General features: G+C 41.7%; 2 protein-coding genes and 1 long non-coding RNA gene across 15 annotated transcripts in view; 1 reads left to right on the top strand and 2 right to left on the bottom strand.

Annotated features, from left to right (window-relative positions):
* LOC124031388 (eukaryotic translation initiation factor 4 gamma 3-like) overlaps positions 1 to 1,017 on the bottom strand; it is an 82,844-nt gene extending 81,827 nt beyond the window's left edge. For all 11 annotated transcript variants that reach the window (XM_046342553.1, XM_046342554.1, XM_046342557.1 and 8 more), the window contains exon 1: positions 435 to 1,017. In XM_046342553.1, the coding sequence (XP_046198509.1) occupies positions 435 to 598 (164 nt within the window). In that variant the 5' untranslated portion in view covers positions 599 to 1,017. The remainder of the gene's footprint in view (positions 1 to 434) is intronic.
* Positions 415 to 26,087, top strand: LOC124031393. Its single transcript, XR_006838117.1, has 3 exons — positions 415 to 1,032; positions 7,328 to 7,422; positions 26,028 to 26,087. It is a non-coding gene; the product is annotated as an uncharacterized LOC124031393 (long non-coding RNA).
* LOC124031390 (endothelin-converting enzyme 1-like) overlaps positions 1,731 to 26,087 on the bottom strand; it is a 30,357-nt gene continuing 6,000 nt past the window's right edge. Inside the window, exons 1-19 of one of the 3 annotated variants that reach the window (XM_046342566.1) lie at positions 16,632 to 16,841; positions 16,237 to 16,323; positions 14,634 to 14,772; positions 13,139 to 13,351; positions 12,828 to 12,952; positions 12,462 to 12,608; positions 12,035 to 12,100; positions 11,450 to 11,638; positions 10,994 to 11,136; positions 7,300 to 7,414; positions 6,081 to 6,191; positions 5,884 to 5,982; positions 5,281 to 5,358; positions 4,864 to 4,967; positions 4,424 to 4,534; positions 4,148 to 4,215; positions 3,612 to 3,802; positions 3,029 to 3,124; positions 1,731 to 2,856 (exon numbers count right to left, since the gene is read on the bottom strand). In XM_046342566.1, coding sequence (XP_046198522.1) covers positions 2,680 to 2,856; positions 3,029 to 3,124; positions 3,612 to 3,802; positions 4,148 to 4,215; positions 4,424 to 4,534; positions 4,864 to 4,967; positions 5,281 to 5,358; positions 5,884 to 5,982; positions 6,081 to 6,191; positions 7,300 to 7,414; positions 10,994 to 11,136; positions 11,450 to 11,638; positions 12,035 to 12,100; positions 12,462 to 12,608; positions 12,828 to 12,952; positions 13,139 to 13,351; positions 14,634 to 14,772; positions 16,237 to 16,323 — 2,259 coding nt within the window. In that variant the 5' untranslated portion in view covers positions 16,632 to 16,841 and the 3' untranslated portion in view covers positions 1,731 to 2,679. Of the gene's footprint in view, positions 2,857 to 3,028; positions 3,125 to 3,611; positions 3,803 to 4,147; positions 4,216 to 4,423; positions 4,535 to 4,863; positions 4,968 to 5,280; positions 5,359 to 5,883; positions 5,983 to 6,080; positions 6,192 to 7,299; positions 7,415 to 10,993; positions 11,137 to 11,449; positions 11,639 to 12,034; positions 12,101 to 12,461; positions 12,609 to 12,827; positions 12,953 to 13,138; positions 13,352 to 14,633; positions 14,773 to 16,236; positions 16,842 to 26,087 lie in introns of those variants that run through there. The other 2 variants (XM_046342565.1, XM_046342564.1) reach the window with 2 other exon arrangements.

The raw sequence follows: 26,087 nt of genomic DNA, 5'->3' as shown, positions 1-26,087 counted from the left end.
TAATATGAAAGTGGCTGGCTAGCTAGCTACCGCCGGTAAACGAAACAAAGCCGGTGGCCCTCTAGCAGTTAGTTGAGCCTACGCCACCTCGTCAAATTGAGTGTGATGTTAGTTAGCCAGCAGTTTCTGATCCACATATGCACACGTTCAAATTACATTGTAACTGGTCAACAAAATGCATCAAAATCAATTATGTGCAGTTTAGCTACGTTGCCTAGCTAGTTTAGCAAGTAACGTTAGTCAACAAGCTACTAATCTGTTAACTAGCTAACATTAGCTAACTACCTAGCTAGCTAATTGTTCCCTCCTGCTCTTCGAAACATCAGTCATTAACCCGCACCCAACCAATAACGTTACTAGCTAGATACCTAAATGTGTTTCCCCCGAATACCTGACCAAGGGACGCCAGGGGCATTCTTGCCGATGAAGGATACTGAGGTGGCGGCACGGCGTTCGACTGAGGAGCACCTGGGGCTCCCGGTGGTAAAGACACGGAGGTCAGGGTAGCCCGCAGTTGGCTCGACGGAGACGGGACAGTTCCAGGTCCACTTACTGCGACAGTGGCGGGTTTTGGGACTATTTTCGTCGGCAAACTCATTGCAAAAAAACAAAACAATACACTAATAAATACTGATACAAAATATATCTAGCTTGCATAAATATAGCTAGCAAGCGTTTAATATTATTGAAGCAGGCCGCAAATCCTTTTCCCGACAGGGCTAGCTATTAGCAACGCAGAAAAGCTTTTTTTCATGGAAAGTCGCTGTTCGGGTCTATGGTGTTATTCATGGGGACGGTGGGAGGTTTGCCTCCCTTGCCCGTCCAGGACCTCTACAGATCCGGTTCAGTTCTTCCGAGCACTGTCACCGGTGTCTTTCCTCCTTCGATAATTTAACATTTGTTATCAACAACTGATTTTTCTATAGCTAGCTGATCATTTTTCCACGGAGATGAGAGACTTCGTTAACATGGCGTTGTGGCCGCTTCCAGTCCGGCAGGACAGACGATTCGACAATTCTCGTCCAATTACGGGTATGTTCGGCTTACCTAGAGCTATCGAAAATGACGCTTAATTTGTTGCATCCATGTGGCCCAAAATCATCTAGTCTACTATACCGATGAGCACTGCATTGTTCTTGTTCTAATAAATAACTATGCGTTTTGCTATTTTTAAAGAATGCATGGTATTTATTATTTTAACTGCAGTGTCTGTGTAAAATAAATCATTTTAGTAACGAGGGAAGTCGGTTAAGAACAAATTCTTATTTACAATGACGGCCTACCGGGGAACAGTGGGTTCAGGGGCAGAACGACAGCCCGGGGATTCGATCCATCAACCTTTCTGTTACTGGCCCAACGCTCTAACAACTAGGCTACCTGCCGCCCCATGCTACATTTATGGGGTCGTTCTCAAGAACCGCACAATAATGTATACAAATGTAATCAGGTTCAGGTACTGTAATATGTACACATAATGATAATGGTGTATTTACATTCAAAGACCGAGAAGTCAAAACGTTCTAGTGGATTGTACTGTACTCAGTACTGCATTGTTTGTGTGCAGCGACATCTGTCGTTAATAAACATTAATTGACATACTTTTTTTTCTAAGTAAAAAGACTTTCTTTGATATATGGATACAGTTTTTATTTGTTTTGGAATCAACAACTATAAAAAGTCCCTTTGAAGCATCAGACGAGTCAAAGAAAAAAGATGGGCATACAAAATAATGCTGACAATATTTTTATTAGATTAGAAAAATAGTTTTATGACACAAAAGCCTTGTCATGCATGAGCAGCTCCAGAATGCGAAAACACTTTGTTATGTGACTTGTTCGATGGTCAATACATCCTTCACAAGTTTCAGGAATTCTCTGTTTGAAAACTATTCAAATAATATGTCCCTTATCATATCAGGCATTCAGCAATTCGGAGTATCACTTCTTTACAACATCACTACTGTATAAACTGGAGACATTAAGCAATCAGACTTTACACAAATGATGATGTTGTATTAGGTTTGTTGATGCAGAAATGACATACACATAGCTTATTGAATCGGGTTAATCATGGGCAATAATAAAATATGAATTTTACAATCTACTTGACTTGTATTCTAGATGTGATTGACGGTTTCCTCTGGATTATATTGTTTCAGTCCAAATCCAGTAATTGCAACTCGTCATTCTTTTGCAGTCTAAAAATATACAATAAGTGAAGACAACATATGGAGGTGGATTGATCAGATACAAATTGTAACAGTTAAAAAAGAAACCGACAGAAAATAAATATCACTTCCTGTTGAAAAATAAGACATATGACAACTCAACCTGATTGAGAGAAGTTCCATTAGTTTTCCCTTTTTTATAACAATTTCTTCGGTTTCCAGTGTTAAAATTGTTCCTCCTTTATATAAACATAAAGGCACATTTTCATAGAGTTTCATTGGGGGAAAAGAGGCAGCTTTCTAAAACAAATTGTCTTTATGAAGAGAGTTGGGGCTGGTTCAACCTCCAGCCCTCATAAAGACCCTGAGAAGGGTAAAGTGGGTAAAACAGATGGATTTTTAGTGGTATCAAGACAAATGCTCTCCTTCCTTAGAGACTTTGCCTCTATTTTGCTCCAAATCCCCAATGCCCATTTTGCCACCTGCCGTACCGACAAATGGGTAGCAAAGCATCACCAAAGCTCACACTTGTGTTTAGGGTTCATGGGGGAATCTGCCTTGCAGCCAAAGTGCTCAGAGAACTCATGGGAATTGGAGATGGTGCCAATAACTCGAAATCTTGATGGACTGTGTGGATCTGTGATGACGCCCTCATGCGAGCTTTCCGGAGTCCGAACTGAGCACCATACCTACATATAGCAGGATGCAGACACACATATTAAGCATTTCAGAGTGAAAAGTCCTTAATTTACATTATCAATGTAATAGGTCATTATAATTAATACATAACACAGGTAGGCATGCTAGAGAATGCATTACTACATTTGCCACAGACATAGATATACTTTAAGTTGTACAAACCTGGGCAAATCCAACAAAAAATAATTGATGATTGGTCATCCCCAGGGCAGGCAGGGTGGCCTCCTCTCCATTCTTTGCAATCCAGTTCATATAAGCCTTCAAAGCAGACAAGGGTCATATTACTGACAGCATGCATTATCCTCCTCTCGCCCTCAGCTTTATTTCCTCCTCAGTTTTCACTAACAGACAGCGCTCATGCAGGTCCCCCTTTCTGCCATATGATTGGCTCATCTGCTCCATAACCTATGACTTTCATTTGACGGAAAGAATGTTTGAGAGCTCGCTCTGAGGCTGACCAAGCCACCTGTTGCATTTCCAGGCTTTGCTGTGATGTAGGCAACCCCGTTTTTTCCACCACAGAGTAATAAAGACACGACCCACAATGACCCAATCAAGTGAACATGAAAACATGAAACGTGTGTCATAGTTCTGACCTTCCAAATACTGCATCTCACATTGATGATTCCGAAATGTCTGCACATTTACAGTACGTGTGTGTATGAGTTGAATTGCTCTTACTCTTCATATTGTCAACTCTACTTTCTTCTATCCCACCCTAACAACACCTCTCTATCATACACACCTTGTAGGCAGCCTTCAGTCCACCATTGTCAGCTATGTTCTCTCCCAGGGTGTGTTTTCCATTGAGGGGTTCTTTGTTGATGCTGTAGTTACTGTACTGCTCCACCATACACTGGGTCTGCTTCTTAAAGGCCTCTACAGACGAGTTTTTCCACCAGGAGCGGAGGTTCCCATCCTTGTCGTACTCCCTCCCTTTAACATAAAATAAAAAATATGCCGTAGAACTGGATTACTCATTTAATATCGTAATGTATCACGTTCGGTGGGATGTTTTTTGGTGGGTTGTTTACAACAGCCTATAATATTTTTTAGTTCTTTTTTTTAAAGAGAGAGGGCAGACAAGATTATGCAGTCGAGATTCTGGTGAATTTGCAGGGGTTAGCTCGCCCTGTAATCAAAGTGTCTCCCCTGCCATGTAAGTATACAGCCTTTATTTAAAACAAAATTGTATTTTAGTTTGTAGCAAAACTTCTTATTTCCCATATAAAGTAATAAGAATTAAGACAATACAACCTGTATTAAAATAAAAGATCTTACCTTGGTCATCAAAAGCGTGTGTCAACTCATGTCCCATAACTACACCAATTCCCCCAAAGTTCAGGGCCCTGGAAATAGATTCAAAATCCTTTCAAGTAAATAAAAGCATTTTATAACTTGCAATTCAATTCTTGGCTATGTGAAGACACTCAAGGAGACACACATACTGTATACAATTGATGAAGTATGGCGTGCACATGTGGTGTACCTGTATTTGTGCCTGAAATTGGGATGTATTAGGGAACTGTATAGGCTGAAGAGGGAAGAGGGACCTACTTTGGCCAAGAGCGGCTGTAAAAAGGAGCTTGGAGGATTCCTGCTGGGAGCACCATCTCATTCTTGGTGGGATTGTAGTATGCATTCACCGTAGGAGGGGTCATGCTCCACCTGTGTATGCAAGACATAGGATATAACACCAACTGAGCACAAAAGTCTGAGATCAGGGTGGTAAAAACCAGTATTTGACTCTCCCCTATCCCCTTTGCTAGGCTGTTGACTTCAGATCAGTGTGAAAGAATGAGAACCCTGAGCTACTCAGCTATGTAGTGAGAGAAAAGGATCAGTACAGCTGAGGGATATTGGTTCCCGGGGAACGTTTCTGGATGCCGGCAGTATTCCTTAGAGTCAGAATGGGAATTTGTCCCTGTCAGAGCATTTGACCTCCTCTCTGGAGAGGCGAGCAACAGGAGGGTGAGGGCCGGGTTATAGACACTCACTGGTCTCTGTTGGGGGTTTTCCTCAGCTGGTCCGCAGTCACTCTGGCAGAGAAGTTGTAGTACTGCATGACATTTTGGAAATACAGGTCAGACCCCACCTCAAACTGAGAAAGAGAGAGGAATCAGGTTAGAGAGAGAAAGAGGTTTACACACAAGCAATGCAAACAGGAGATACTGTAAGAGCAAATCAATTTCTATTGGTCACATACACATGGTTAGCATATGTTATTACGAGTGTAGCAAAATGCTTGTGCTACTAGGTCCGACTGCAGCAATATCTAACAAGATTGACAACCCTCCTCAATACTAGGGTTACAGTAAGACAACAAAGAGTTGTGTATTTTTTATCAACATATGACATGGACAACTTCATAAAACAGAAGTATGCATATTTATTTTAATTACATATTTACCTACATCATTGAACACTTTGTCAAGTTCCTTGGGGTCCATGATGAATTTTGGATATCCAACCATGTTGTAAATGGCATCAGCCTATAACAGAGCAGATGAGGTGAATTGAGAGAGATGCTAACACCAGATGGCACTGTAGAGTTGGTTTCACGAGCCTTACGCTAAACATGACCATTATAGCAAAAATGACTATTACATTTACGTTTGAGTCATTTAGCAGACAATCTTATCCAGAGCAACTTACAGTTAGTGCATCCATCTTAAGATAGCTAGGTGAGACAACCACATATCACAGTAATAGTAAGTACACTTTTCCTTGATAAAAGTAGCTATCAGCAAAGTCAGTGCTGACAGGAAAAGACAAGTGTTAGTGCAAACAAGGCAAGGGTGTTCTTTTTTTTTTTTTGTGGACAATGCTTTATGTGTCCTGCCGGGCAATCTCTTATGGAATACAATTGAAATGCTATAGCTGTAACAGACACAGCATGTTAATTATGAGGCAAGAAACATTTCCATAGTTTGAAGGTCAGTGTAATGACAATTCCCTCACTCTAACAGTGGAAAACATATTTCTGGCAGTTATTCAAAGCAACTTGTCTCGCCCACCTTCTCTTTGGCTGCCTTTTTGGTCTCCTGGTCCATCCAGCCCACATACTTCAGACTATCCTCAAATGCCCATTTGATCTCAGAGACCATATCTTCTGCCTGACAGACAGGGAAAAGGAAAGGCATGTCAGAATCTCACCCAGGGGCAGCTCACAGTGGAGGTAGTGTGTGAGTGGGTGATACCTTGAAACACTTACAATGGCCTTGCTGTCCTCGTCAAAGGTGGCTTTGACAAACATGGCCCCGAGAGCAAAGCCGAGGGCACTGTCCGTGTCGCTGACGCACAGCTTCCAGCGTGGGGTGCAGCTCTGAAACATCACACTGAACACATGAGAACTATGACACCACACCACCGGAAACAATTACACCACCTACACACAAAAACACTGACATCACCTAAACACACAAGATAGCACTGTCTCTCAGACTATACAAAGACTATACAAATACTTTAAAACACTGCATAATCCTAACACAGCATCAGTCTTTAACTGTATTAGATTTTATAATGCCCCTCAAGCATGAAGTAGTAGTGTTGGTTTTGCATATGAAGCAAACAATATTTCCTTGGAATCCTTTACCTCAAGGCGAAGCCAGGCCTTTATCAGAGTGTGTAGGGAGACAGCACATAACCCTCTAAAAGGGATGACTGTTGTTTTTGTGAGATTCTCAGATTGGCAATGACAGAACAATGACAGAACACTCCTCTCGCCCCCCAACTTCCCCTCTCCTACTATAGATATTAGAATCCAAACTGAGACTATGCAGCCAGGGGGAAAGGAAGAGGTCAACAGAGTGGAAACGGGTGAGCAAGAGACAAATAGGAGTAGATAAAGGGGAAATAATGACAGAGGGAGTGATAGAGGTAGAAAGGGAGGGGTGCTAATAGTGTAGTGTGCATGGTCTCAGGAATTTTGCACACACATTTGCAAACACGCACACACAGGACGAGAAAGCACTTGGTATGTTTTAATAGTGTGACCCCAATGGAAATCTAGCTCAGATAAGGGTTTGGATATCTGGAACCCCGACAGCACAACACAACATAGCAGATAGCTGTTAGCAGCAGACAGCTAAGGGAAAAAGCTGTCCGGTCAATTTAATGTGTGTCTAGTGATGACAGTGATAGCTACTAAAGTATTTTCTTATCAGCTCCTTGTTTAATTAAGTTTGCTACTGACAAGTGCACATCTTAATACGTTCTATCTATGCAAATTTCCGTTTACAGTGTACTTTATAGCAACATAGTTTCAGCCACTCATTTATTTTTTATCTGTGCTATAAGCAAATATAGCTTAACTCTGTTGACTGAAGCAGCAGGAAAAGCCAGTCCCTTTGAGTACTCTTATCTGAGGTCTGTTGCCCATTTACCTGCCAGCTTAAAGCACTGACATTATCTCCATCTCTCTCTCTCACCTTCTTGGTTCCATACATGACTTCAAAGAAGCGCTGCTCAGCATCCTGGAACTTCTGGTCCAGGATGGACACCATCTTCCTCAGCACCTTCATGATCATGTAGTTGTTCAGGACGCTGCACAGGTAGGAGTATATTCATTCATTACATCATTCATCACATTAACATTTCAGGAAAGGAAGCAAAATATTATATTATATATGTACAGTGGCAAGAATAAGTATGTGAAACCTTTGTAAATACCTGGATTTCTGCATAAATTAGTCATAAAATTCGATCTGATCTTCATTGAGGTCACAATAATAAGACAAACAGTATGTTTATACTAATAACACACAAAAAAGTACATGTTTACATGTCTTTATTGAACACACCGTGTGAACATTCACAGTGCAGGGTGGGAAAAGTATGTAAACCCTTAGATTTAATAACTGGTTGACCCTCCTTTGGCAGCAATAACCTCAACAAAACGTTTCTGTAGTTGCGGATCAGACCTGCACCGCGGTCAGGAGGAATTTTGGACCATTCCTCTTTACAAAACTGTTTCAGTTCAGCAATATTCTTGGGATATCTGGTGTGAACTGCTCTCTTGAGGTCAGGACTCTGACTGGGCCACTCTAATAGGCGTATTTTCTTCTGTTGAAGCCATTCTGTTGTTGATTTACTTTTGTGTTTTGGTTCGTTGTCCTGTTGCATCACCCAACTTCTGTTAAGCTTCAATTTGAGGACAGAGCCTAACATTCTCCTGCAAAATGATAGCAAACTGTCCAGGCCCTGAGACAGCAAAGAAGCCCCGAAACCATGATGCTTCCTCCACCATACTTTACAGTTGGGATGAGGTTTTGATGTTGGTGAGCCTTTTTTTCTCCACATATAGTGATGTGTTCCTTCCAAACAATTTAACTGTAGTTTCATGTCCACAGAATATTTTGACAGTAGCGCTGTGGAACATCCAGCTGGACTTTTGCAAACTTTAGACATGCAGCAATGTTTTTTGTTGTTGACAGAAGTGGCTTCTTCCGTGTTGTCCTCCAATTAACACCATTCTTGTTTAGTGTTTCATCAACAGAGTTGTTAGCATGTTCCAGAGATTTATGTTAGTCTTTAGCTGACACTCTAGGATTCTCCTTAACCTCATTGAGCATGCTGCGCCGTGCTCTTGAAGTCAACTTTGCAGGACGGCCTCTCCTAGGGAGAGTAGCAACAGTGCTGAACTTTCTCTATTTATAGACAATTTGTCATGCTGTGGACTGATGAACATCAAGGCTTTTATAGATACTTTCGTAACCCTTTCCAGCTTTATGCAAGACAACAATTCTTAATCTTAGGTCTTCTGAGATCTCTTTTGTTCGAGGCATGGTTCACATCAGACAATTCTTCTTGTGAATCGCAAACTCTAATTTTGTGAGTGTTTTTTATAGGGCAAGGCATCTATAAAAGGTTAGTTGACTCCTAACTCCAATGAGCTTTTGGAGAAGTCATTGGCCTAGTGTCACGCCCCGACCTTAGATATCTCTGTTTTCTATATATTTTGGTTTGGTCAGGGTGTAACTAGGGTGGGTACTCTAGTTTTTTTGTATGTCTAGGGTTTTTGTATGTCTAAGGTTTTTGTAGGTCTAGGGTTTTTTGTATATCTATGTTGGCCTGATATGGTTCCCAATCAGAGACAGCTGTTTATCGTTGTCTCTGAATGGGGATCATATTTTAGCCAGGCCTTTTTCCCACTTTCTGGTGTGGGATCTTGTCTATGTGTAGTTGCCTGTCAGCACTATATTGTATAGCTTCACGTTTCGGTTGTTATTTTGTTCGTTTGTTCGGTGTTCATTCTTTTAATTAAGAGAATGAACGCATACCACGCTGCGCCTTGGTCCGATCCTTTCAACGAATGTGACACCTAGGGGTTCACATACTTTTTTTCAACCTACACTGTAAATGTTTAAATGATGTATTCAATATAGACAAGAGCAATTCAATAATTGGTGTGTTATTCGTTTAACCTATCTAGGACTGGGGTTCCACTAGCGGAACCAACAGCCAATGAAATTGCAGGGCGCCAAATTCAATCAACAGAAATCTCATAATTCAATTTCCTCAAACATACAAGTATTAGGCACCATTTTAAAGATAAAATTCTCATTAATCCAACCACCGTGTCCGATTTAAATAAAGCTTTTCGGCAAAAGCAGAAAATATCATTATGTTAGGTCAGCAACTAGTCACAGAAAGCATACAGTGGTTTTCCAAGCAAAGAGAGGAGTCACAAAAAGCAGAAATATTGATCAAATGAATCACTAACCTTTGATATTCTTCATCAGATGACACTCCCGGGACAACATGTTACACAATACATGTATGTTTTGTTCGATCAAGTTCATATTTATATCCAAAAACATTTGGCTTTGCCTCCAAAACATCCCATGAATTTGCACAGAGCCACATCAAATCACAGAAATACTCATAATAAACATTAATAAAAGATACAAGTGTTATTGATTTAAAGATATACTTCTCCTTAATGCAACCACCGTGTCAGATTTCAACAAAAAAAGCAAACCATGCAATAATCTGAGTACGGCGCTCAGACGACATACACAACCCAAGAATATATCCGCCATGTTGGAGTCAACATAAGTCAGAAATAGCATTATAAATATTCACTTACCTTTGATGATCTTCGTCAGAATGCACTCCCAGGAATCCCAGTTCCACAATAAATATTTGATTTGTTCCATAAAGTCCATAATTTATGTCCAAATTCCTCCTTTTGTTAGGGTGTTTAGTAAACAAATCGAAACTCACGAGGCGCGGGCAAGTCCAGCGGAAATGTCGGACGAAAATTCCAAAAAGTCATTACTGTTCGTAGAAACAAATCAAACGATGTATAGAATCGATCTTTAGGATGTTTTTAATCATAAATGTTCAATAATGTTCCAACCGGAGAATTCATTTGTCTGTAGAAAAGCAATGGAACGAGAGGTAACTTTGTCATGACCGCGCATCACGAGACCGAGGCTGCTGGCAGACCTCTGACTCATTCCCCTCTCATTCAGCCCCCCTTCACAGTAGAAGCCTGAAACAATATTCTAAAGACTGTTGACATCTAGTGGAAGCCTTAGGAAGTGCAAGATGACCCATATCCCACTGTATATTCAATAGGGGCTGAGTTGAAAACCTGAAAACCTCAGATTTCCCACTTCCTGGTTGGATTTTTTCTCAGGTCTTTGCCTGCCATATGAGTTCTGTTATACTCACAGACATCATTCAAACAGTTTTAGAAACTTCAGGAGTGTTTTCTATCCAATAGTACTAATAATATGCATATATTAGCATCTGTGACTGAGTAGGAGGCAGTTTACTCTGGGTACGCATTTCATCCAAACGTGAAAATGCTGCCCCCTATCCATAAGTGTTAAGCACACTATGTTGTGACTTAGATGAAGATCAGGTCAAATTGTATGACCAATTTATGCAGAAATCCAGGTAATTCCAAAGGGTTCACATACTTTTTCTTGCCACTTCAGTTTGCATAATGTTTTACAATGTCACCTGTGCTGCTCAAATAATATCACTGCTGGACCGATATGAAATCTTACATAAACCTTATCATCCCAATGGTTACCTTAATTACATAGTGCTGTCCATCACCATTCAAATATGAATAATGAGTGGAAGGCAGGGATAGAAAGTGGTTTTAACCTCTTGTTAGTGCTGGCAATGAGGTCAGAGACCTTCTGGAGGTAGTCCTTGGCGTACACCACCACAGGCTCTGAGTCATTGAGGGGTACAGGAGCAAACACATCTGTGAGATAGGGCATCCAGTCCACCGCAGGAGCCAAGGTCTACAGAAACACAAAGAAACAATGATACTGTCAACATATCTACTGGTGCACCTGTCCTATCAGATAATATATATATATATATATATATATATTTAGCTTTTTTAATCGGCAGGTATGAATAGAAAGCAGTAAGAAAGACCTTGCAGAAAGCACTGTTAAACCAAAATACAATCTATGCAAATTGCACTTTCATTAACACATCTCAATCTGGGAGTCATCTACTGTAGGTTTGTATCTAGTGATACTGCAGGTGGATATCTGGTGTTAACATGATGCTTAGATCAGCTGAAGCAATAGAGAGATGGGTACTGACCGCCAGATCCTTTGCCTGGATCTTATGGTAGATGAGTTCCTCGTCCCTCCTCTCCTCCTGGGGTACGGTGATGTTGGCCAAGGTGGTCTCAAAGTCCACAATCTCCTGCATAAGCGATCTGGACGTCTCCTCTGAGCCCCCCAACAGGACCCCTAACTCCACCAGGAAGTCTAGGTATGCATTCAGATACTGCCGAGACCAAGTGGGAAGCACAGGGGGAGAAATGTTGGTTAAATTCATTTAAAAACACAATCCAGCGCTAGGAAAATACTGACTACTACAAGCACAGAGTTATCCCCTGAGCTATACACTCTTTCTATATTATTTGGACATGGTCTGTCCAAGTGGGGTACTGTAGGGTTTGCACTGCCGCTTTGGATATTTTCTATTCCTAATGAAACACATATCTAGCGAGATAAGTTTCTCAGTATAGTGTACACATTTATAAAGTTAGTTTCCTAATTTAATCAGGCCTCTGCATCAAGGCACTGATCTATTTCATGTCCTCCCTTACCCTGTCTGTCATCATGCTACAATATTTAAGCATATTCACCACAGTGCCATAATGCTGCCGCCTGTCAGTACCTTTGCATTGGCAGTTTTGTTAAGGTAGTAATCCCGTGAGGGGAGCCCCAGCCCGGATTGATCCACCTGTAGGTACGAGGAACAGTTCATGACTACCATCTCACACTTCATTAAAACATTTCAGCACCCTCAGCAGTGAGCCTCTTTCTTTGATAGTATAGTATTGCAGGATCTACTCTACAGTATACTGCAGCTTCGATTAACCTTACAATTTCTAATATCCCTTTGCACATCTTTTTTAAATAGCATGTAAATGTATATGTCAATCCTCTCTGAGCAGATCTGGGGATAAGTGATGTTTGATGATTTTTCTGACGAATGTAAATAGAATCAAAAGCTAAAGGAGTGAGGAGGAGGCCTGTGGGAGTAACTGGGCCTATAGCCACTGAACCTTTGAGCCACTGGGGGCAACTGGCTCTTCTCTCACCTGGATAATATTGCTGTTCGAGCTTTTGGAGTCAGTGCTGACAAACACAGTGAAGAATGGGGAGCAGCGGTAGTTGGCCGACACTGTGCGTAGAACCTCCTGGAAATTGTTCTTGTCCCAGGAGCCGGTTAGGGCCCATCCCCCCGTCTGAAAGAAAAAATGTATGACCTCCTTCAGAGAGAGGCTCACTTAAAACCTGAGAGGTGGTGATCCTTTATATCAGGGCATTGGATACATTTAGGGTAATTAACTGTGTAACATAAAGAACATTTTACACATCTATTAGCACATCATAAACATAGCTTCTATGTGCATAGCGCTATGGCAGAAGACTGGATGGGGATGCCTCTTGATGAGCGAACTCACCTGATTAATGAGCTCTTGTAGAGGCTGAGCCCCTAACTCCTCAATCTTAGTCTCATTCATACAGGCTTTGTAATACCTCTGGGCTTTTTTCTCAGCCTTGCTCAGCCCCTTCATGGTGGTGTTCTCTGCCAAACACAACAGGTTTCACAGTTAAGTCTTCAACAAACATATCTTACATTACAATGGGATAACAAAAATATAGGGAACAGTGGGCCAATAAGAACTAGCTAACTGTTTGTTTATATTTCTCTAGTCTGTTACGGGTGAGAGGGGCAGCTAAGGACACCCCACCCCGTGAGGAGAAACCTTACCCAGCAGGTGCTTCATGACGGCCATGTTGCGCTCCCATAGGTTGCTGAAGGGACCCCAGCGGGACTTTCCCTCAGGGAGGGGGTTGTTCCTCACCCATCCCCCACAGGCAAAATTGTAGAAGTCATGGCAGGGGTCCACCGAGTGGTCCAGGGCTCCCATCACAGCACTGGCCACAGTAATGCATGGCTCCGTCAGACACATACCAGGGTGAGCTGCCAACAGGGAGTGGGACAAGACAACTAAACATACTGTATCAGATACCTCTTATAGGCACTGTGCTACTTCAGCCTCAACATGGACAACACTATTTATTTTCTTAAACAGCCAGTATATTTCAAGGTCGTTCAATAAATAATTCAAAATACATCACGACATGGATGGAAATCATTATTTTCAACGGGTTACTGAAAAAAATATATAACCTCAAAGAAAAATGACTTTTCCTTCTCTAAACGCCTACAGAAATAAACAGTGAAATTGAAGTGAGAAGGGCTCGAGAGGTTGTGCCACAGACGAGGTTACTGTCAGTCATTGTCCCACAGTTCCAACAGCTGGTCCTGATGCACTGCTCTTGCCCCTGGCCTGCACCTGTCACACCTGAATGTTCTCCACAGGTGCAGCGTATCAATCACCCAGCCATGCCCATCTCTCTGGGTTCCCTGTCTCATAGACAATGTTGTGGCACGGTTGTGTAAATTCTCAGCAGGCCATTGTCCGATGCTGCCATTGGTTCTAAGATGGGCATTCGTTGGCTTTGACGTGATTGCCATCCATTAACTGGCTGTAAAAGCTAAAGTGTAAACGGATGTTCAGGGAGTATTCTTTCTCTTTCACTGGACTGAATGAGGAGATGGATAATACAGTATTATATTAGAAAGTGCTCTGGAATTTTTAAGGGCTTAGTTGCAAATGCTGATTTACAGCCAAGGGGCATTTGGCAACTCCCTTTATGTTATTTTGCGAGAAGATGTGGAAAACATCTTTATATCTTTAGAGGCATAATAATTCATGACCCAAAGTCTAGTTAGTGCATTCTCATTCTGTCTCGTGTCTATGTTTGAGGCTATGTTGTACATAAGTGTATGTTTCTTTAAGGACAATAAGTTCAAAATGTTTCAATCAATGATCAACATAGACATGAGACAGAATGAGAATGCACTAACTGGACTTTGGATCATGAATAACAGGAGCTGAATAAAAGGAGTGGAAAGTGAATGGTGTAGTAAAAGCACATTCTTGTGTCGGTTCTCATAACAGACAGCGGGGGATTTGTCATGTGGGCTGATAGGTGGTTGAATAGGAGGAAGAGGCATTTGCTTCCCTTCTCAAAATACAAGGAAACGAATACTGAGCTGAGAAAATCTTTCAGTAAAGATTTGTACCCAGGAACATTTTGTCAGATTATATGAACATAAAAGAGAAAACCTAGATTGTTTGGTCAATTCTTCTCAGGATTATTTAGCCAAATCAGGCTTAACAATCTTAGCCACTCACTCTCTTTGTAGAAGATCCCGACAGTGATGAGTGAGAAGAACAAGGCAACAGACAGAGCACACACTAAGACCAACAGCCTCCTTTCAGTGTGTGTCTTCTCAGCCCAACACCTGGGACCAGGGCCATGTTGCAGTGTCACCTGTACAGAAACACACACACACACAGCAATGAGCACCCCAGTGTCATCTCCATAGACACACATACACTGGTTACTGTGTGTAATGGTTACAATGATAGGTATACAACCCTTAACCACAGTACTCAGGCAAACAAACCACTCTATGTTCTATGATCCTATGATGAATGGTTTCTTCTTTCTGGTCATAGATGACACACTGAACACCAGAGGCAGAAGTGCTAATACTGTGTGACTAAAATGTATTGGTTATGGTTGAAATGACTCACATGATATATTACAATAGATAATGGCTTCCACACAATAATGCCTTTCAACACCCCTCTATATAAAGGTCATGAATTCATATTTTGTTTATTTCTTTATAGTTCTTCAGCCGGCATCATTCAAATGCATTGTGCCTCTGCCTCAGATAAGGGGAAGGCAGAGCACTAACCACAATGGATGAACTAGGACATGGTCATGTTTTTTTAAATGTCAGCCTGACTGCGTTTTACTGAAAGCTCACTTGAGTTTTAGAACTGCTCAATTACTATAGCAATTAATGTGGCTTCCTCTCACTGAGCTTTACACACACCGCAAAAAAACATTTATCCTAGACCTGTTAAAGAATTAGATTTAGTCCCATTAACTAAGGCAAAGTTCAAATGTCACACTGAATGTGAGCAGCCCTGGTGACAAAGCCGCCACAGGCTTCCCAATCCTCCAGACTTTGAGGTTCGGGTGGGTTTGAACTTGTAATCTGTATTGATGTGTGCGATTGAGAAGACTTGTAGTTAGACATGTGTGATGCCACTGACTCAAGACAGCGCAGGTCCATTGTAAAAACCTGTTTTGATTTCAGTAGCTGCTGTTAGCTGCTGTTGTTGTAGCCTCTAAAATGTTTGCCAACAGTGTCTTCAGTATACCTTTCTCTATCTATTGATATGTTTGTTTCTATGATAATAAAAAAAAACATCAATCCACAGTATGTGCAGTATGTTGTTCTGCATTCTCCTACTTAATCAGTTGTGGATATATCTCTGCTCTACTTAATGCAGGGGAAGAGTTATAAGACAGTTGTATTCTGCTGGGCTCTGCAACTGATTATCCAGGATTTTTGAAGCACCCAGAAATGCAGATACTATATGGGCCGCTGTAAAGGGTAGTTTGTTTTATAAAAGGGTTCCTCCTGAGATGGAAGTCTTTCTCTTCAAGTAGCCCTTAATGTTAAACGTAGCACATGGCTGACAGAGAATAGCAGGCTGTCAGGAAATAGCATGGCGCTCATAGTCCTCACAAAGACAATAGAAAATGTTGTTTAGCTCAGTGGTTATGAATTTCTTTGGAATGGAATGTAATTTGTCATACAATGTAAGCAGATCATCACATAACAACAAAAGAAGCAGAATGAGTGCATCTCTAGACAGGCTTGGCATGTGTCAGAGTTTGTCGAAAATGTTTATACAAAGGAATAGTTGCGCCTACCTGCATGGCAGAGGAGGGGTAGATCTCATCTCCGGTGGAGTCCACCAGGTCATCCTCGTCCAGAGTGGCCCTCTTGTACGTGGACATCTGAAAGGTCAAATGCAGAAAAGACTCCCTCAGTGCTTCCATGCTCCTCCAGGCCCTTCTCCTTTCCTTTGTCAGGATGTGTGTGACGTTTACTCTTTAACAGTCTTAGGGAATTCTAGGTATGGTTTCACCCTCAGATCCATCAGGAAGAGTCTCTGTCTGTCTGCTTTGGGTTGCTCCAGTCCAGAGGAAGGAATATTAAATTCTCTCTTCACCTCTCAGGCACACACTCACCTTCTCCCTTCCCCCTAACCCCCTACTCAACAACCCCCCTGGGGGCTGATCTCATGGGCACCGTCAAAACTCACCCACTCAAAAAGTCCTGTAAAGGTTTACAAAGAGCCCTTCCTCTCAAGCAGCTATGTTGTTCTGCTCAGCCTTCTGTCAGTACACTCTCCTCAGGAGCTCTCACTAAGCCCAATTTAGCCAAATGAGACAATACAGAGGGAACTCGCAAAAAAACAGGAAGCAGCATTGACCTGATCGACGGGCATGACTGAGTGTGAGGGTGTGTAAGAGGGAGTGTATGTGCATTCCACAGTGGTTTCATTTCGATTTAGGGAGGGAACTTTTGTAGGTTAGTTCACTCCCACTCTCCAATCCATAGGGCTAGACCAGAGGGTGGAGTCTGGATAGGAACACTCTCCCACTGCATGCTTTCAGTTGTTGCCTGGGTTACCGTCACCTGATAGGCATGACAGTTGATTGTTCTTACCCTGTCTAACCCTTCACCCAGAAGGATAATGCACTATTTCTTTAAAAAAATAGTATTTTACTACTGAGGTAAACAGCTGTAATTTAAGAGTGTAGTACTAGTTCTTCTCATTTTACATTTGAGTCATTTAGCAGACGCTCTTATCCAGAGTGACTTATATTTCTCCTGTTATCAATCTATCCATGACACTTTTCTCTAGCCTACAACAAGCGTAGTTACTTTCTCCTATAACTCCTGCCAATGGCTCTGCATCTTCAGCCTCCATGGACAGCAAATAGGCAGCTCTAACTACTAGACCAGCCAAACCAAACCCCGCTTTCTAGTACATGGACAGTGCCAGTCAACCCTACTGGCAGTATCACAAGTCAACCCAACTGGCTGTATCACAAGTCAACCCTACTGGCAGTATCACAAGTCAACCCAACTGGCAGTATCACAAGTCAACCCTACTGGCAGTATCACATGTCAACCCTACTGGCAGTATCACAAGTCAACCCTACTGGCAGTATCACAAGTCAACCCTACTGGCACTATCACAAGTCAACCCTACTGGCACTATCACAAGTCAACCCTACTGGCACTATCACAAGTCAACCCTACTGGCAGTATCACAAGCCAACCCTACTGGCACTATCACAAGTCAACCCCACTGGCAGTATCACAAGTCAACCCTACTGGCACTATCACAAGTCAACCCTACTGGCACTATCACAAGTCAACCCTACTGGCACTATCACAAGTCAACCCTACTGGCACTATCACAAGTCAACCCTACTGGCACTATCACAAGTCAACCCTACTGGCAGTATCACAAGTCCCTAACAGCGCAGCGGACAGCCACTAGTGTTGTCTTAACCTCCACAAGGCCACTCATGCTAAATTCCCCACCGATGTCCACACTGATATACTTGGCTCTCCCTAACGAGGTCCTGCCTAGTGCCATCATCACCCTGTGGAGGGACTGTTCTGATGAGAGAGAGATGGTGAGAGAGACACAGAGGGGATGAAAGAGGTTAGGAAAAGACTGGGAGAATACTTGTGGCCACCACTTTTTTCAGTGATTTCTAAAGTACATTTCCAGACTAAAGTGGGCTTCAGTTCTCAGCATCATAATGTCTACTCTACTGTATATGCATAGCTGATGACTGAGATTTGAATGACTGAGACATTTTCTTCTCCTTTTCAGTTTATTAATATGGCTGTCCCTAAGCCTCCTTTTATGCATTGAATGCATTTTACACACAAACAAAATAATGTGACTCTTTAGTCACAGTCTACATTCCTTTTAAAACGACTACATTATAAAGGTAACACACGTAGTGGAATAGTCCAGGCACCATGTTACTAATCACAGTCCCCGGCCTTCATAAATTGTGGTATTCACCGGCACAAACCCATCCATGGCACGCACTCATTCCTGAGAGCACACACTCATATTTAGACACTTTCTTGGCACTGATGTGTGTGCAGATGTGCCTCAGAGCATTCTTGCATGTTCCCACAGATCGCCGTCGTTAACAACACTGAATTTCAGACCAATGGTGACGCAGACTCCCTTTTCCTGCTGTTGAGAGGTGTAGGAGACGAATGTAAAGCTAATGGTAGTAGGTTTGTTGTGACTCACCAGGACCACCTGTGTAAGTGTGTATCCTGTCAATAGGCTTTTGTCAATGAAAACACCTCTATACTGTAGGAGCCGGATGCTACCGAGGCCACACATAGTGGTAGCGTGAGATCATAGGCATTCCATAACATAGTAATTCTATGAGATCCTAACAGGAAGATAGGACACATTCACTCTGATTTCCTAAGACTTGTCTGGGTCTGGTGCATAGAATGATTTGCTGCACCCAAAGTTGATTATTTATAAAACTTACTGTGTTATACAAACAACATTTTACCAAAATGGTCTTCATCAGGTAAATTAACCCTACATGACCCACAACAACCATATTACCTCAGTTACCTCAACTAAGCTGTGGCCCGCACATTGACTCTTTAACGGTACCACCTGTGTATAGCCTCCCTACTGTTATTTTATTGTTGCTTCTATTTTTTTAATATTTTTTTTACCTCAGTTAATTTTCGTAAATACTTTCTTAACACTTATTTTTCTTAAAACTGCAATGTTGGTTAAGGGCTTGTAAATAAGCATTTCACTGTAAGGTCCACACCTGTTGTATCGGCACATGTGACCATTTTTCTTCATTTTTTTTATTTGCACAGGATCCCTTTGTGTTCTCATGGTCTGGGTCTGTGACATGACTCTGGTTCTACAGTGTCTTTGTTTGTGTTCCTCCAAAGCATGTGGAGATGTGTCTCACAGAGCAGCAGATGGCTATGAGAGGTCAATATTCCAGGATTCTTGAACCCTAGTGAGGCCATGACCTCTGAGAGAGGATAGAAACCACATGCATGCGTCAGTAATTCGTCACAGATCCTGCAAACCAGACAATTATTTGTATAAGGGGAGTGTGTGTTTGTGCATGTATTTGGGTGTGTGTTTCTGGGATATGGGCAATGAACATGCATGGCTAGGAACACAATTTATACAAAAGAAAGAGGTATAGGCTGTGATTTCGAAGGTAACCGCCCTGTGGTGCATACGGTTGAGTTTTGGCCACATAAGAGAAAAATGCGACCATTTGCACAATCATCCTAAAATCTCATAAGAAATTAAGTGGATTTTTTTTGTCTTACAGTAACGTTATACTCTGTTATTATATTATGTTCGGTAAAATACTATCATTATGTGATCTTGCAGACATTGATTCAGCTTTGATCTAACTTTATTAAAGTAGAGAATCTCGCACATGAGCAGAAGCTTCAGAACTTTAGCTATTGGGAAGAGGGTTCCAGAGAATTCGGACCCGCAGTCACTCCAAAAATAATATCAGTTTCACAAGGATTAATGTCTATGGTAAATGAGATCAAATGGTTATGTGGTTTTGGCCCACGACTGACAACATTGGCCTCTTGTACATTTGGCGTAAACATAGCTATCCTTGGATTGCTAAATGACATAGAAGATTATCCTCACCTTCTATTAAATTATTTTCCTGACTGGCAAGTGAGTAACAGATCTCATTCAATCTCCTTATGAGGGAGAGAAATTTGAAAATATCTTTAAGATATTTGGAGTTTGGTAACACTGTGATATTTTTTAACTTACAGAAGGCAAATCATTTCAGCAAAAATAAATATAAATGTTGATATTAGTTGGCAGGGGTCTTTACTTCTGTTGAGATAATGGGCATCATGCCAACCCAGAGATGGAGCTAGTAGGCCGCCTATCTATGATAGATATACAGGTGCATTATCAGTACCTGATTAGGATGTCGGACATGACTTACTACCTGAGTAAATGATTATGCTAGCCCCTTATCTAACTCTCTAATGTGAGTCATTCATATACACCAACAAATACTTGGGTACTATGACCACTCCAAAGGAAGTGATGCTACAATGTGATGCAAGTGACAAAGGTCTAGGGGCAGAGCCCCTGCAGAAGGGGCAGCCCATTGCATTTGCTTCAAGCACATTGACACCCATAGAGGAGGGATATGCCCAAATTGAAAACAAGTGTCTAGCCATTGTGTTCGCTTGTGACCGTTTTGACTAATACCTTCATGGCAGGGAGTCTATCACGGTGCACACTGACCACAAGCCACTGGAGGTTATCTTCTGTCTGCCTCAAAGCGACTACAAAGGATGATGCTAAAGCTTCAGCGTTATCAATTAGAGGTAGTTTACAAAAAGGAATAGAGCTCCACATTGCAGATTTCTTGACCAGGCCAGCACTAATAACAACTAGTCACCTGCAATATCGGACAAATGAGACTGTATGCTCTACAAGTTGAGTTTCAAGATGTTTTGTCCAGTAGCATGGTTTACATTTCCCTGCCAACATGGCATGCTATCAAAGCTCATTCAGCTGAGGGTAAGACATCTCGAACGCTGCAGTCTTTTATCCTAAGAGGCTGGCCAGACACAAGGAAGGGTACTGGTTAGGGACGTACAGAGACGAATTCACAGTGCAGGAAGAGGCCGTCTACCAAGGCGACAGGGTCGTTGTGCCAGAAACTCTATGCCCCTCTCTCATATCCATGTAGAGCAGTCAGGGGTAGAAAAGCCTCAGGAAATCCAGAGACTCATTATTCTGGCCCAAGAAAGGTCAAACTTTGTGGCCACGTGCAGCATATGCAATGCTAATTTGTATTTTCCTTTATTTAACTAGGCAAGTCAGTTAAGAACAAATTCTTATTTTCAATGACGGCCTATGAACAGTGGGTTAACTGCCTGTTCAGGGGCAGAACGACAGATTTGTACCTTGTCAGCTCGGGGATTTGAACTTGCAACCTTCCGGTTACTACTACAACGGTCTAGCCACTAGACTACCCTGCCAACCTAATCTACCCAAGCAGCAAAAGGATACGCTGCGGCCACATAACATACCAGCACGCCCTTGGCCTAAAGTGAGAATGGATCTGTTCACAGTCAAAAATGTACATTTTGTTATTATAGTGGACTACTATTCAGATTTTTGGGAGGTGGAGAAAGTGGTTGACACAACAGCGGCTTTTATCAACGACTGTTGTAAGTAGCAGTTCAGCAGATATGGCGTACCTGACAGTGGTGTAGTTACAGATAATGTCCCCCAGTTCACGAGTCAAGACTTTGTTAGTGAAAGCCTGGGAATTCCATCATGTGACCTCTTCAACCTACCACAGTCAGAGTAATGGGAAAGCTGAGTCAGCTGTGAAAATAGAAAGGCTTTCATCACAAAGGCTATGCAGGACGGCAAAGATGTGAAGCAAGCTATTTTGGCATAGAGAAATACTTCCACCGAAGCGTTCAGTAGCAGTCCTGCACAGGGTTTAATGTCTAGACGCACTTGCTCTCTGCTGCAAACAGCTCCCAAGCTCCTCACACCAAATGTCATTAGGGATGTGCAGGCACACGTGTGCACATCAGGAGACGTCAAAACTGTACTATGACCAACATGCTAAAAATATGCCTGTAATAAAAAAAGGCAAAGCTGCTAGAGTGCTCCTGTCACCTCAAGCAATGGATGCCACATGGAGTCTTGGCACATGCATAAGACACATCAGTGCAACGTCCTATAAAGTAGAAGTAAAGGGCCGAAAGTATTGAAGGAAATGGGTGGACTGTGAATATCCTCTGGATGGTGTGGGCAGGACTAATTGTGAGGAGACTATGGAGATCCCCCCAGGCCCGTCATCTCTGTCAACCTTGCCTTCACAACGTTAGGAGGATGTGGATGAGGAAGGAGAGGCCCTGGGGCTCCCAGAGGTGCCCCAACATGCCAGAGCACTACACTAGGACAAGGGCTAACATAAGACGGCACCTTTTTGGTTCCAGGTAGAACACTTTTGGGTTTCATGTAGAACCCTCTGTAGTAAGGAACCAATAATGGTTCTTCAAAGGGTTCTCCTATGGGGACAGCCGAAGAAGCATTTAAAGTTCTAAATAGCACCTTTCTTTCGAAGAGTGTACAGGGAATGTCCCAGTTACATTACAAATGGTCCTTTTGTTTGATAAATTCCTTCTTTATATCCATAAAATCTCAGTTTAACTGGCACGCTTCAGTCAATAATCTACTAGATTTCCCTCCTTCAAAATGCATAGAAAATGAATCCCAAACGTTACCAATAAACTTATCCAAACAAGTCAATCAACATTTATAATCAAACCTTAGGCACCCTAATACGCAAATAAACAACACAATATAAGACGGATAATTGTTATCGTCTTCACCGGAGATAAACAAAAAGAACGCGCTCTCTCGGCCATGCGCTTGGAAACACTACAGCGAAAATGGGAGCCTCTTAGAAAAACTACAACTTCTCCCTAATTTTTCCAAAAACCAGCCTGAAACTCTTTGTAAAGACTGTTGACATCTAGTGGAAGCCCTAGGAACTGCAATCGTGGACGATTTCGCCCTATTATAAAAGTGCCAGGCATTGAAATCAGTGGTATGCTGATTTTTATTTTATTTTTATGGTTTGTCCTCAGGGTTTCTCCTGCCATTTCAGTTTTGTTATACTCGCAGACATTACTTTAACGGTTTTAGACACTTTAAAGTGTTTTCTATCCAAATCTACCAATTATGTGCATATCCTAGCTTCTGGGCCTGAGTAGCAGGCAGTTTACTTTGGGCACGCTTTTCATCCGTATGTCAAAATACCGCCCCCTATCCTAAAGAAGTTAAGAAATGGACTAGAGGCCGACGGATTAATCGGAATGGCCGGTTAATTAGGGCCGGTTTCAAGTTTTCATAACAATCGGAAATCTGTGTTTCTGGACAGCGATTTAGCCATTTTTTTTATTTAATGAGGCAAGTCAGTTAAGAACACATTCTTATTTTCAATGACGGTGGGTTAACTGCCTTGTTCAGGGGCAGAATGACAGATTTTTACCTTGTCAGCTCGGGATTCAATCTTGCAACCTTACGGTTACTAGTCCAACGCTCTAACCACCTGCCTCACGAGGAGCCTGCCTGTTACGCGAATGCAGTAAGAAGCCAAGGTAAGTTGCTAGCTAGCATTAAACTTATCTTATAAAAAACAATCAATCAATCATAATCACTAGTTATAACTACACATGGTTGATGATATTACTAGTTTATCTAGTGTGTCCTGCGTTGCATATAATCGATGCGGTAATGCATTCGTGAAAAAGGACTGTTGTTGCTCCAACGTGTACCTAACCATAAACATCAATGCCTTTCTTAAAATCAATACACAGATGTATATATTTTTAAAACTGCATATTTAGCTAAAAGAAAGGTTAGCAGGCAATATTAACCAGGTGAAATTGTGTCACTTCTCTTGCGTTCATTGCACGCAGAGTCAGGGTATATGCAACAGTTTGGGCAGCCTGGCTCATTGCGAACTAATTTGCCAGAATTTTACATAATTATGACATAACATTGAAGGTTGTGCAATGTAACAGCAATATTTAGACTTTTGGATGCCACCTGTTAGATAAAATACGTAACGGTTCCGTATTTCACTGAAATAATAAACGTTTTGTTTTCAAAATGATAGTTTCCGGATTTGACCATATTAATGACCTAAGGCTCGTATTTCTGTGTGTTATTATGTTATAATTAAGTCTATAATTTGATAGAGCAGTCTGACTGAGCGGTGGTAGGCAGCAGCAGGCTCGTAAGCATTCAGTCAAACAGCACTTTTGTGCGTTTTGCCAGCAGCTCTTCGCAATGCTTCAAGCATTGCGCTGTTCATGCCTTCTAGCCTATCAACTCCCGAGATTAGGCTGGTGTAACTGATGTGTAATGGCTAGCTAGTTAGCGGGGTGCGCGTTAATAGCGTTTCAAACGTCACTCGCTCTGAGACTTGGTGTCACGACTTCCGCCAAAGTTGGCTCTCCTGCCTGTTCGGGCGGTGCTCGGCGGTCGTCGTCCTACTAGCCGCTACGATCCCTTTTTCGTTTCTCTTTTGGTTTTGTCTTATTAGTTTCACCTGTGTGTATTTTGGTTTAATTAGCTTCCCTGTATGTAGTAGTTTGACCCGCCCTTGTTTTGTGCGGGATTGTCTTTATGTTACGTTTGTGCATGTTAGGTAGTGATGTATTTTCTTTTCTTTACTTGACACCCTGTGGTTTTGGATTGTCTTGTATAGTGTCATGCGCCCTGTATTGTGTTGGTCTTATTATTTTGGTGTGCAAGAGTAAAGCACTTTACTCAGTTACTCTCTCTCTCTCTGCGTCTGATTCCTGCACCCACCTAGTCCCGCGTGACAGTTGTTCCCCTTGCTCTGCAAGGGACGTGGCTTTTGTGGAGCGATGGGTAAACGCTGCTTCGAGGGTGACTGTTGTCGATGTGTTCCTGGTTCGAGCCCAGGTAGGGGCGAGGAGAGGGACGGAAGCTATTCTGTTACACTGGCAATACTAAAGTGCCTATGAGAACATCCAATAGTCAAAGGTATATGAAATACAAATAGTATAGAGAGAAATACTCCTATAATTCCTATAATAACTACAACCTAAAACTTCTTACCTGGGAATATTGAAGACTCATGTTAAAAGGAACCACCAGCTTTAATATGTTCTCATGTTCTGAGCAAGGAACTTAAATGTTAGCTTTTTTCCATGGCACATATTGCACTTTTACTTTCTTCTCCAAAACTTTGTTTTTGCATTATTTAAAACAAATTGAACATGTTTCATTATTTATTTGAGGCTAAATTGATTTTATTGATGTATTATATTAAGTTAAAATAAGTGTTCATTCAGTATTGTTGTAATTGTCATTATTACAAATAACATTTTTTTAAATTGGCCGATTAATTGGTATCGGCATCGAAAAATCATATTCGGTCGACCTCTAATATGGACAATGAACTGATGTTTGTTAATTATAAAAAATAAAGATGATAATAATGTTGTAAATAGGTATATTCATAAGGGCTGGTGTTAAAATTGTATGAAGTCTTAAGTTAATTCTATATGAAAAGGAGGATGTTGAGATAATGGGCCAACCCAGAGATGGTACTAGTAGGCCGCCTATCAATGATAGATATACAAGTGCATTATCAGTACCTGATTAGGATGTCACGACCTGTAACATGACTTACTACCAGAGTAAATTATTATGATAGCACCTTATATAACTCTGCGACGTGAGTCATTCACGTACACTTTTTAACAACTTCAACATTATTGTGTTTTGGTGTATTTTTTTTACACCTTTTAAGCAAAGCCTTTGCTTATTTCTAATTTTAGGATGGAAATTGGTTGAAAGATTGACGCGCCTTCATTTAAAAAAAACATAGACTCTTAGCTTTCATTTGACACCAAATTGTATGTGCTCCTATGAACTTCACGTTAGTGCTCATGTGGCCCTTGACATCTCATTAATCTCCACCCGGCCCAGCCAGAAGAGGACTGGCCACCCCACATGTGCTCTCTCTAATTAGCTCTTTCTCTCTTTCTTTCTCTCTCTCAGAGGACCTGAGCCCTAGGACTATGCCCCAGGACTACCTGACATGATGACTCTGTGCTGTCC

The sequence above is a fragment of the Oncorhynchus gorbuscha genome, linkage group LG03, assembly GCF_021184085.1.
Source record: "Oncorhynchus gorbuscha isolate QuinsamMale2020 ecotype Even-year linkage group LG03, OgorEven_v1.0, whole genome shotgun sequence".
Taxonomy (NCBI): Eukaryota; Metazoa; Chordata; class Actinopteri; order Salmoniformes; family Salmonidae; genus Oncorhynchus; species Oncorhynchus gorbuscha.
This window is presented reverse-complemented; position numbering and strand designations above follow the sequence as displayed.